General features: G+C 36.7%; 1 protein-coding gene across 19 annotated transcripts in view; it reads left to right on the forward strand.

Moving 5' to 3' along the window:
- Positions 1-13,488, forward strand: part of DTNA (dystrobrevin alpha) — a 357,154-nt gene that overhangs the window by 327,472 nt on the left and 16,194 nt on the right. For all 19 annotated transcript variants that reach the window (XM_056823867.1, XM_056823866.1, XM_056823869.1 and 16 more), the window contains 4 exons: positions 2,126-2,285; positions 4,198-4,287; positions 9,981-10,149; positions 11,345-11,477. In XM_056823867.1, the coding sequence (XP_056679845.1) occupies positions 2,126-2,285; positions 4,198-4,287; positions 9,981-10,149; positions 11,345-11,477 (552 nt within the window). The remainder of the gene's footprint in view (positions 1-2,125; positions 2,286-4,197; positions 4,288-9,980; positions 10,150-11,344; positions 11,478-13,488) is intronic.

Raw genomic sequence — 13,488 nt, forward strand, 5'->3', positions numbered from 1 at the left:
AAAGTCCATCTACTATGGGCGGCTATAGCGTAACTTTAATGGCAGAAAGCCCTAGCCACTGGCAATGACTCATTCTTCTGGGGCCATTATAACAACAAATTGAGCCCTTTTGGCATAAAGGGTCCCTGGTGTGGACCAACGAAGGCCAATATAAGACCTTTAAACTGTACAAAATATCCTTTCTTATGTGTAGGCAGAATTTTACCAGATCTTCTGAAATGAATGGAAACCTAGTTTACTTTATAGGGGCTAACTACCTTGCTCTTTGCTGTTTGGGGGTTTCTTTTTTATTTATACTGTTTTTACTCAATGTATACATGACCTTTTTATATGAATTGCTGAACGCTGAGGAGCTAATACCTTGGCATTCTACAAGATTGATGTTCCATATTGTGGCTGCAGGCAGCTGAATCCATAACAAAAATTGAAATTGAACATGCCCAAGCCATATCATATCTTCCTGATGAGCGTCTCCAGGATTGAGAGGTTGAATAGGTTGATAATGAATATGTGAATATTGGCCTAAATATCTCTCAAAATAGGAAGTATCCACAATGTTCTTTGCTGAAAATTTATGCCAACACCTAATCTATTGTTTTGGCACTTGGGGGACCTGTTGCATCTTTTTTATCTAGGTATGACTGACTGGCTTTGTTCAATTGCTATTTAAAACAATCAAAATGTTTCCCAGCATTCTCATTATGTCATTTAAGCTTTGTCATTCTGTTTTAATCATTTTCAGTTCAAGATGTGACCATCTCTGAATTCTTTCTTTGACCTATTTTCTTAGTCTCCTTCTTAATCAGTGCTTCAAGTAACCTATTCCCTCTACTCATGCACTTCACAACCAGTCTTTTTTTTACCAATTACATGTAATAACAAATTTCCATGTAAGTTTTCAGAAATTATATGATCCAAATTATCTCCCTTTCTTCCATCCCTCCGGCATCCTGGAGCTGTCAAGCAATTCAATCTGGACAAGCCAAGTCTTAACAGAGGGCTTCTTGTGTTGTTGAGACAGGGCAAAAAAAAAATCATCATCCTCTGGGGAGAAAACTCTTTTTGACTAGCCAGTACCTATTAAATGCAAGGAAAGTTGGGTCCTTCCTTCTACTTTTTGTATGTCTAGGGAAAGGAGAATAGAAACGATTTCTTCCAAGGAGCAGTGTCAAATAATTAAATCAAAGATTAAGAACCAAGCTTTCTTGATTTCATTTCACAATTTAAACATAAAATCCCCAAATAATCATGGAATCAAAGAATCAAAGTGAAAAAGGACCTCAAAGACCATCTTGCCCAACTGCCTTGTTTTACATTGGAGGAAACTGAGTCCAGTGAAGTTCAGTGAGTTACCCAAGGCACACAGGTAACATCAGAGGCAGGATTTGTATTAACATCCTTTGACTTCAGAGCCCCTACCCTTTATCTCTATACTAAGCCATCTCTGGATATTATAGAAAGCAATTTCCATGGCACTAAGTTTTAACAAACTTTTAAATGGGGATAGGGAAGGTAATCTATTTCATTTAGTAGATAAAATATTTTGGTTCCTACCACAAAGGATATATAATGTTTTATTTTCTTCTGATTGCTTCAAAATAGGTAGATTAAGCATTTCACATGTCATGAAATTCAGAACTGGAAGGGATTTAGAGATCATCAAATGTAATAGTGTTTTTTAAACCTTTACCTTCTTTTTTAGAATCAGTACTATATATCAGTTCCAAGGCAGAAGAGCAATAAGGGCTGGACAGTTGAGGTTAAGTGACTTGCCCAAGGTCATGTAGCTAGAAGTTTCTGATGTCAATTTTGAACCCAGGACATACCATCTCCAGGTCTAGCTAACTATCCCCTGAGCCACCTATCTACCCCTAATAGTTTTATTCTAAAATTAAAGAAAAGGAAATAGAAATAACATGATTTGCCCAGCATCATAGAGCCAGTAAATGTCTGAGGTGGGATTTGAACCCTAATCTTCCTGACTCCAAATCCAGTGCCATATGCCATACCATTCTACCTCTCTGCCTAATGATTTTTGTTATTTTCAGGAAATGACAGAGGACTTAGAGATGTCACATGTCCTTTTAATGTAAAATTAAATAAACAACTTGTATTGTCTTTCCAGACCCAAGGGGCGGGCTCTCCACGTTCTTCTCCAAGTCACACGATAAGCAGACCTATTCCTATGCCCATCAGATCAGCATCTGCTTGCTCTACCCCAACTCATACACCTCAGGACTCTCTGACAGGGGTAGGAGGAGATGTACAAGAAGCTTTTGCACAAAGTAAGTGACTTATTTTGGATCTTCCTTGAACCTGTGGTTGTCTAAGCACTTATATGCTATCATATTGTCTAATCCAGAGGTTCTTCATTTATTTGGATCATTGACTCCTTTGGAAGTTAGTTGAAGCCTATGGACCCCTTTTCAGAATGATGTTTTTAAATGCATAAAATAGAACACATAGAATTACCAAGGAAATAAATTACATTGAAATGTCGTTTTCAAAATACTTTTTAAAGCCAAATTCATGAAATCCAGATTAAGAACCTGGTCTAAATTTATGAGAGCTTTGCAAAATATTGTAACATAGTCTACTTCCTTGTAAAAATAAATTAAATAGCCCTAAATTAACTATAGATAGATATTCCTTCTTTTCCCCTATATTCTCCATAAGCAGACATATTTTGAGGGTATAGTACAGCATTGGCAAAAGTTTTTAAGCTTACGTGTCCAAACTGCAACTTCAAGCTCTCCCTTCCACTTCACCCCAGGGATAGTGGGAGGAAATTCTCACTTTGGGTGGCTGGACAGAGGGATGGGGCATGCAAAAGATGTCTTCAGGAGCTGGGAAGACAGGGAACAGGGCAACTCTCCCAGTACCAATTTGGCATGTGTGCCAATACTTCACCAGCATTGGTTCATTGGATATTTTTGATTACTCAAAATACTTTGATAAAACACAGTATGTCAGGTCAGTAGCATTCAGTCAGTTGATCACCAATCTTTATTCAGTATTTACTATGTGCTAAACTCTAAGCTCTGGATGTACAAAGAAAAGCAAAAACACCTTGCCTTCAAGAACTCACATTCTAATGGGAGAGACAACTTGCAAAGAATAGAAAATACATACAATTAATAGAAGGTCACCTGAAAGGAAAGGCATTAGAACAGAAGGATGAAGGTCCCTGTGATAGAAGAGGTTCACAGACTTTCAAGGAAATAAGGAAAGTGCCTTATCCCTCCATTCTTATTCAAAGATATTGCCAATGACCTTTGTGATTTTTTTTTCATTAAGGGGTTGGAAATCAGTTCACTTTCCTATCCATCTGCCCCAGTAAACTTTCTGGGGAATGAGAACAATCTATTTGAGGATCTCACAATGCCTCTTCATTTATTATGGCCTTTCCATCCCCTTTTAGCTGATAACCAACTAAAGTCTGAGGTAATTCATTCTGCAAATAGCATGGCAGATTTAATTGTTTTATGCACAGGGGAATATGGGGTTAGGACTCCTGAGAGAGGCAAGTAGAAGCTCATGGCAATGTGAAGATACCTAAGGTATTCCCTCTTCTCACAGAATTGTCTTAAAGAGGAAGTCATGATATCAGTAAACCTCAGAAACAGCCATTTCTCCTTTTCCAGTAATTTATATGAGGATGAGGATGATAGAAACATCCTGATAAATTCTTAGCTCTTTTTTAAAGGATGGAAAATATGAAAGCAGTCAGTGTAGGAAACAAAGAGCAGAGCCCTAACATAATTGCATGCCTCTTAACACAAAACCAAATATAAAGATTTTGTGATAAAGATTTCATCAAACTGGGTTTTGAACTGAGAGAAAATTACCTTCTCTCCATCTTCTCCAGTCATATTTTTACAGAAATTTAAAGTATTCCTCACCCAGCTTAGCCATGCCTATTAGCTTTAGCCAACAATTGTGAGTTGTAGTGCAATTAATAATCTCCAGATCTCCAGTCGTGTGATAGAAAGGACTAGATTTTATAATAATTTTAAGCCTTAGCTTCCTAAAAGGGCTAGTTAAGGCCTTTTTTTTCATAGTGTCTATTCCTTAACATGATGGAATCTATTAATTTTACTAGTTCTTTTGGGGGAGAGAGTTGTATGTTTGAAAAAAACCCATAATTTGGGAATTGATGGAAAATCATGTGCTTTGTATTCTGTTTTTCTACTTAAGGTACAAGGAGAAATTTAAGGAATGACTTGCTTGTGGCAGCAGACTCCATCACCAATACCATGTCCTCTCTGGTGAAGGAGTTGAATTCTGGTAAGACTCCAAATGTTATGTGTGTCTCAATCATTAAGGCAACTATTATGCACTAGAGAGGAATCTATTAAAGGTGAGGAAACGGCTTTGTTTGAGAGGTAGAGAGTTGCTTAGGACAAGGTTTTAAATGCACTAATTTGTCCAAACATTTTTTAATTGTTTAAATCACCTTTTGTCTCTGAAAAAAAAAAAAGTCTTTATAGGAGTCAGAGTCCAATTGTGGCCTTGGATATAGATAGGCCTGAGTTGAATCTGGAATCTGCCTCTCAAATACCAGGATAAGTGATCCTAGCCAAGTCATTTTCCCTCTAAGAAACCCCAGAAAATTCTTTAAAATTATAAATTGCAAAACTGTTGCTGAGACCTTTAAAAAATTATTATCAAGAGTATTTATAGTAGTAAAATCAACTGTTCTTTTGTCCTTCTTAGTAATGTAGACCAGTTTCTCAAATCTATCTGTTTAATCTCATTATTTTCTCTTTCAAAATGTCTATAACTTAATATTTTGACTTGGCCCAGGGTTCTCTATCTTGACATTTTCACATCAGGAGTTCTTCAGAATATGTTTGAGTAGATTAGAGGTGAACCAAGGACCTTTAAAGAGTCTGCTCCACAGCTTTCATTTACATAACTGAAAATAATGCTTCACATTTTTGTGATACTTTCCATGTATTTTCTTAACATAGTATCAAGTTCAAGTCTAAAGGAAGTCCATTTTTAGGTCCCTCTTCCTCCATTACACAGTAATTGCCTCTTGTTGAAGGTAAAGGGAATGTATGAGGTAACCCAGCAGGGTTTGTGTAGCAAAAGATTTGGGTCTCTAGATGAGATTATGTTATGCTTTTAGGGCTTCTTCTTTGTCTTGTGTTTGTACTTCAAATTTTTTGTTTACATCTGGCTATTCCTCAGGAATGCTTAGAAATCTATCTTATTGAATGTTCATTTTTTCCCCTGAAAGAATATATTCAGTTTTGCTGGATAGGAGACTTTGGGTTTTAAACCCAAATCTTCTGCCTTCCTGATATCATATTCCATGCATTTCAATCCTTTAATGTAGAAGCCATTAGGTCCTGTGTGATCCTGATTGCAGCTACATGGTATTTGAATTGTTTCTTTCTGGCTGCTTAGAGGATTTTCTCCTTGGCTTGGTGGCTCTTGAATTTAGCTATTATAATGGAGGAGATAAAGGAAGGAGGGAAAGAGGGGAGAGAGAGTGAAGGAATTGTTTCTCTCCTCTGTTACTTATTGGAGAGATAAGCTGGGTACTGTCTCCTTGGAAAGGATGTGACTCGAATGAGATAGTTGTCTGGAGAAATGGAGTACAGGAGACCAGAGAGGGATTGATTCAATGAGGTGGCACTATTCCTCCCTTAGAGGAGTTTAGGGCCCTTGAGGTCAAATCTGTCTCTGTGAGGCAAGATGAATCCTTGTAATTTCCACCTCCCAAGGAAACATCAACTGTTAGCTCCTGGGGGTTTCGGTATGGCCAACTATGGCCAACTATCAAGGAAAGAATGGCAATTTCCTTGATCAGAGATACTGAGGCACAGGGGTTTGCAATCAACCCCCTCCTTGTGAGAAATATGACAAGGGTTTGAGGTTGTCACAGATTTCAACTTGAAATCCTATCTCAAACTATTTTAACTTAATCCCCTTGTTTGATTATCTAAGACAGTCCCAAACCCAAAGTCCAAATATTTCTAAATGATTTATTTGGGGTTAAGTGAGGCAAGTGATGGCAGAGTTATGAGGGAAAAGGGAAGTGGGTGAAGGGTTGCCCGTCTTGCACATTGGCCTCAGAGTCTGGAGGCCAGAGGCTTCTTGGCCTCTCCTTTTGCAAACTGCTTCTTGATCTTACTCTTAAAGCTAACTAAATCTTAAGGTACAGTTCAAGGAATAGGTAAGGGAGAGCGATCCCAGGGAAGGATCTGGTTGGCTCTGGTCAGAGAGAGTCCAATCTAAATCCTTCTTGAGAATTTGGGTAGCTGTTGTTGAACAATCTCAGTAGAGGTATTTTGGGGTCCCAGAAAGAACTCTTTCTCAGATTCCCAAAAAATCCACCATCTTCCTTCACTTCCCAGGCTGGAAGTAGTCCTGTCAATTGGCTTCAAAGTTCTATACACTCCTCAGGACTGTCAGCATTCTCTTTGTCTCTCCTCCACTGCTCCTCAGGCTGAATCTGTCAATCAGCCCGACTTCTCAAATGCTGGGACTCTCCTCTTTACTTCACACTATTATGTTCCTAGAAGTTGTCATTTGAGAATTTCTTTCTTGTGGGGATCTGTGAATTCTTTCCATTTTATTTTCTTGTTTAAGGATCTCTGGGCAGTTTTCTTTGATAATTTCTTGTAACATTATGTCCAAGGTTTTTTTCTTGATTATGGCTTTCAGGTAGTCCAATAATTCTCAAATTGTCTCTCTTAGGTCTATTTTCTAGGTCAGTTATTTTTTTCACTAAGATATTTCATGTTTTCCACTGTTTTTTCATTCCTTTGACTCTGCTTTATTGTTTCTTAGTTTCTCATAAATCATTGATTTCTAGATTAGGATTTTTAAATCCTAATTTTCCTTTGTCAGTTTTTGGTTCTCCTTTTTCAATTGGTCCATTTCTTCTTGCATTGCTTTCATTTTTCCTTGAATCACTTTCCATTCTTCTTGAATCACTTTCATTTCTCTTCTCCACCTTTCCTCTGCCTCTAGTAATTGGTTTTTGAAGTCCTTTTTGAGCTCTTCCAGAATCTGTTAATTGCAATTAGGGATACAAAGATAAATTAGTTATGATCCTTTCTTTCCTCATCGAGTCTAGTTCATCTGAAACATAATTGTTGTTTTTTAAAGAGCTTTACCAAATAACTAAGGGAAAATAATAACTCAGCACTTATTATGCTTTAAAGTTTGCAGAATACTTTATAAATAAAATCTCATAGTTCCTCACAAAAACCCTGGGGAGGAGATGCTATAATTTTCCCCATTTTACAGATGATGAAAAAGAAGCTGAGAAAAGTTAAATAGCTTATCCAAGAATATTTACATAGGGAGTGTCTGAAATAAGATTTGAAATCCACCAAGAAGCTGTAGCATATTCAATGACTTCTTCATGGTAAACTAGCTTGACAGATCAACTAAACCAGATTGAGGGTAACTGACAAGACCTGTCAGTAATGTAAGAGGATATCTATCCCAAGCATGTGAAGACTCCCCTAGGAAAATGGCCTAATGAGAATAATTTGTTCCAATGGCCATGAAGGTAGCTGAAGCAGGCACTATGGAGCACTTAGAGCTTGGTCAGACATCGAAGATGCCAAGGTCTTCCACTGCATCCTGGATCATTGGCAGTCATCTTGTATTTTGCCTTATCATTGGACTTTGATGACTCTGGAAGGGAGAGTGAGGCTGACAATTTTAAGCAATTCTGCCTCACTTAAATCCAATTCACACTCAAGTCAAGCCTTCACCCTGTGGTGTCTCTGGTCCTCTTCAAAAATGAAGGAAAGGGGCAAGCTAGATGGCTCAGTGGATTGAGAGCCAGGTCTAGAGATAGGAAGTCCTAGGTTCAGATATGATCTCAGACCCTTCCTAATTTTGGGACCCTGGGCAAGTCACTTGACCCCCATTGCCTAGCCCTTACCACTCTTCTGCCTTGGAACCAATACACAGTATTCATGCCAAGATGGAAGGTAAGTATTTTTCTAAAAAACAAAGGACAAAAATCAACAATAGTTGGATATTAGAAGCTACCAGTTAGGAGACTATAGTCCATATTAGAAAAAATGAGAGGCTTAACTAAGATGACAAGGATAGAGAAGACATGAATTCAAAAGACATTGTAGAGTAAAAATTGATAATACTTTGTAATTGACTGAATAATGGAAGTTGAAGAAGTCCAATGTGACAGCAAGATGACCCAGGTGGCAAAGAGGACAAATATGAACAAAAATAAGGAAACCAAGAAGAAGACAGTAGAGATTGTGGAACTAGAGTTTAAGATTCCAATAGAACATCTAACAGAGATGTCTACCAAGCAGTAGCACTTCCACTCAGTAGAATGGATGAAGCTAGAAATAGAGATTTGAGAGTCCTCTCCCTAGAAAAAATCTAAAATCCAATCTTAAAATGGATATAAAATCCCATTTTCAAAATATTCAAGTGCTTATCCAGCCTTTGCTTGAAAAGTGATAGAGAATTCACAACTTCCTAAGGTACCCCATCCCTGTCTCTTTACTAGGAAACTTCCTTTTATCAAGCTTCAATCTAACTCTCTGCAATATCTTGTTGATCTCATGAACAACCTTTATCATATCTTCTTCCATCTCAGGGAGGGGAGGAGAGGGAAGGAAGGACAGAGAGAACATGGATCACAAAATATCAGAAAATGATGACTAAAAATTGTATCAACATGTAAAAAATAAAATAAAACATCTTATAGCTCCTAGTTCTATCTTATGGGGTCTATATAATGTTCAACTAGTGTTAGTCACATTCCGGAATGTTAGATTGAAAGGGCCTTTATGTGGCAATAAATCCATGTTTTTTGTTTTGTTTTTACTGAATTGAAATTGCTTTGCAAGTGTAGATAACAATAATTATTCAAGTATATATTATCATTTACTGTGATCCCATTTTATCCTTTCAGCAACCCTATGAATAAAGGAGTATAAGAGTTACCCCCATTTTACAAAGAGGAAACTGGGAAATAGAAAGATTAAATGATTTGACTGAGTCACTTGTTAGTTCCTAGTTTAGGGTACGATTAGATACCAATGTCTACTATACTTCTAAGAGACAAAATAGTCTTGATTCAGGTAAATTTCCTTTGAAATATTAAAACACTTGAACAATAAAGAAGCTTCCTTTGAAAAAAACAAAGGTGGGGCAGAGCTGGGTATCCCAGTGGATTGAGAGCCAGGTCTAGAGATGGGAGGTCTGAGGTTCAAATCTGGCCTCAGCCACTTCCTAGCTGTGTGACCCTGGGCAAGTCACTTAACCCCCATTGCCTAGCCCTTACCACTCTTCTGCCTTGGAACCAATATAGAGTATTGATTCCAAGATGGAAGATAAGGATTTTTTAAAAAAGAAAAAAGAAAGAAAAGAAAAATACAAAGGAAGACATGTACATATCTTGATTTATGTGGTCCTTGTAAATGTAACGGTCAGCTTGAATTTTCAAAATTTGTCATTCAATACAAATTCTCTAGAGCCAGAATCTGTCACAAGATCATATATTTAAGTGAAAGAGACTTCAGAAGCTATCAGTTCTAGCATTTTTAAAGATGGGAAAACTGATTCAAGAAAAAATTAAGGGACTTGTCCAATGTCACACAGATCATCAGGAAGAGAGTCAGGATTCAGACTCCAATCCTCTGACTCCAAGTACAGATCTCTTTCCCCTCTAACAAACTGCCTCCTCACTTTTTCTCTTGTTTCTCACTCTTCATATAACATGAAATGTTTTCAATTATGGTGAGAATATCAACTTACCAAGAATAAACAATTTCCACTTGGTCTTTCTATTTTTTCTCCCCTGTTCTAAACATTATTATTTATATGATATTGTCTCTTTCGACTGGGAAAAATGGTTGAGTCAGTGCTTTGGGTAAAAATAACAACTATTTAGAATACCAATAATAAAAGAAATTTCCTAAAAACCAAAACTAATGGTCCACTGTTGCATTATCTCTGATTATACTTAATAGAGGTGGGGAGTGAGACAGAGAGTAACGTGGATTCTGAATTTGGGCGGACCCAATTTGATGACCTAGTTCCATCACCCACTTCAGAAAAGGCTTTCCTTGCACAAATCCATGCCAGAAAACCTGGGTACCTTCATAGTGGAGCCGCCACTGGTACCATGCGCAGTGATATGTAAGTATCTCCCTTTCTGTGTGTGTGTCTCTATGTGTGCCCCCACCTCAAAAAAAGCGTAACTGTTTGAAGACTCAAAAGTGAAGGTGACCAGCTGCCATCTTGAAATGATTGGTACTTACCCAGAGTGATACATGAAAGACTATCCAAGAAGGATCTGGGATTCTGTCAACTTGGGGAATTCACAATATGAAATACTTTCCACCAACATAGAGTTTGACCCATCTGTGACTAAGTTGATAATTTTAACAAGTCATCAGAAGCACAGAAAGCTTAAGTGACTTCACTAGTCAAAGGTAGAATTTGAACCCACGTCAGGTCATTCTGAAGCTAAACCCAGCTACTGTATATTCCACTTCTGTACAAGAACAATATTAATCTAAAATTATCATTGCCTTTGTTTAAAACCCAATTGCTAATAAGCAGAATATAAAATAGAAAGTCAAAATACAATAGCTAGTAAAGTTTTTATCCTTTGCTCTGTGATTCATTATTTCATTTGTTTATTCTTTGGAATAAGTTCATTGATCCTTGTTGTTACTTTATTTTATATAATAAAAAATTATCATATTGGTTATCTGTAATTTTCTTTGACCCAATTCTAAGACTTTAGCCAACGGCTTAAACTATCTAGTCTCCTGGTTATTCCTGATTATATGTTTCTCTCTGTAATAGAGAAACCACCTTTCAACATCTTGGATACAAGAAAGTATTATTTTAGAAGATATTTTTATTATTTTTTAGAAATGAATATAAAATTGCAAGGAACATAGAGATGAAAATAGATAGGAGAGTTAATGAAGAAATTGCTACTAAAAATGGTAATACCTGAAATATATAGAACCTTTTTCATATATTATTTCACTAGATCCTCACGACAACCCAGTGAGCTACAAAGTATGGACTTTATTGTTCTTATTTTGTAGAGGTGGAAACTGACATCCAAAAAGTTTTAGTGACTTTGAAGAAGTCACAAAGCTTCAGTCAAGATTCAAGATTTCAGAGTCAAGCCAGGTCTCAGACTCCAAACCTAAAGCTCTTCTCATTAAACCATGCTGCCTCTAAAGAAAACATAAAACATACATCTGTTATGAATTTTTCCTTATTTTTTTCCATATTTTCCCTTAGTTCCAGTTAATTTCTCTTTGTCCCCAAAATCTGTTTGTTCCAATTAATTTTATTCTTGCAATTTTAGGGTTACTGAAGATGGGGACCCCTATGTGAGGACTGAGGATGAACATTACGAAAATGACTCTGTTCGTCAGTTGGAAAATGAACTCAAGATGGAGGAATACCTGAAGCAGAAACTACAGGATGAAGCTTACCAGGTATCGGAGTCACATGTACACAGTTCCTTAGTCCTCCCCTGATAGACAGTATTGCAACTCTTTTCATTGCTGACCTTTGGAAGAATTAATAAAATTCATTCATTCCCATTTTCCTAGGAATTAGATAAGCCTTTTTAATCAGAGTATTTTTTATTATAAATCAGATCATTAATAACAGTCAAGTACTATTAATACTAATAATATAAATTATTTCTATTAATTATTCAAAATTACTTTATTTGAAACTCTATCTAAAATGTCAGAAAAAGCCTTAATGTTGAGGAAAATATGTTGCCTTTATTGTACCCAAAATGAACTTTGGTAGAAATTTATTTTTCTCTTTCTGGGTCTTAGGACACTATTTTGAGACTATTATCTCATATTTGTTAGAAACCGCTTTAAGAAGAAATAACAGATATTTTCTCCTGAAATATTTTAATACTCCTACAATATCTAAATATTTGTCTTATATTTTTATATTTTATACATATGATAAAATTGTATATTATATTTTAATGGCTAGGTTAGTTATCAGTTGAGAATAAATCATAAAAGTAAGTTAAAGAGGCAACTAGGTGACTCAGTGGATAGAGAGTCAGATATGCCAATGGGAGGTCCTGGGTTCAAATCTCATCTCAGAGACATCGTAGCTCTATGACTCTGGGAAAGTCACTTAATTCCAATTGCCTAGCCCCTACTGCCCGTCTGCCTTGGAACCAATATTTAATATCAATTCTAAGACAGAAGGTAAGGGTTAAAAAAAGTAAGTTAAAACTATTTGTTCCCACTTTTATAAGGAAAGTAGAGAAAGTATATTAATGGATTCCTCTTAAAGCCAGATGGCAGAGTATAATATTCCATTGAGAAATTCTGGGAAAATTATAAGATCCAGATTTGTGCACAGATGGATATGTCAGACCTTCAGAAATACTACAATGTATTTGCCCTCTTGGTGTCTCTTATAAAGCATCAGGTGGGAAAGAGGGCAGAGGATAGCAAAGATTCTCAAAATATGATCATACTGATTACTTGAAGGAACCAAGGACTGAGTGGTACAGTGGATAGAACACTGGACCTAGGGTCAAAGAATACTCATCTTTCTGAGTTCAAATGGAGCTACCCACACTTACTAGCTGTGTGACCCTGGGCAAGACTTAACACAAACTTAACCTGTTTGTCTCCATTTCTTCACCTATAATATGAGCCGGAGAAGGAAAAAACTGCATTACTAGAGGGACCTGGCTCATCAGGAATTCTCTAAACCAATGAATGCATGGTGCAGGGTTTTTTTTTGTTTTGTTTTGTTTTGTTTTTAATGAAGAATCATCTAAAGTTAGCTATCTAAAACCAGAGTGGCCCAAATCGGGAGAGAATGAATTAAAAGTCTATAACTTTAGTTTGGATAACCACTTATGAGGAAAGTTTTTGGGGGGGAATTCATATTTTAGGAAAGGTTTAGACCCAAAGACTTTAGCCCACTAAGATCTCTTCCAACCCTAAAATTCAGTGGGGGGGAATTCATATTTTAGGAAAGGTTTAGACCCAAAGACTTTAGCCCACTAAGATCTCTTCCAACCCTAAAATTCACTGAGAGAGAATAATATATTTCCTTGATGATGATAGCCTTTCCTAATCCCTTAGATGTCTTGCTATGTGTAATTTCACTTTTGTATTTTCTTCTCTAGGAACAAGAGACATTGTATACTTTTTAGTGAGGTTCTGGGATCTGGCACACATAGCCAGGTCTATGCCTTTTTGTGGGCACAGATTGTCTTACCTAACTATACTACCTCCTAAATAGCCAGGCAAGCTTTCTCTGCATTTACCATAATGTCTGCCATTTTTTTTTTAAATACATCATTGAAAGGAAGGAAAAAAAGATCTTTTCTTTGACTTTCTCACATGACATGTGAGAGTTAAAATTTGAAATATTCTCTCTGGAGGGATATATGGCAAAGGGAAATAGTTCCCTTTCCCCCTCCCGCCCCCAACCAAAGAAAAGAAAGCATAT

The sequence above is a fragment of the Monodelphis domestica genome, chromosome 3, assembly GCF_027887165.1.
Source record: "Monodelphis domestica isolate mMonDom1 chromosome 3, mMonDom1.pri, whole genome shotgun sequence".
Taxonomy (NCBI): domain Eukaryota; kingdom Metazoa; phylum Chordata; class Mammalia; order Didelphimorphia; family Didelphidae; genus Monodelphis; species Monodelphis domestica.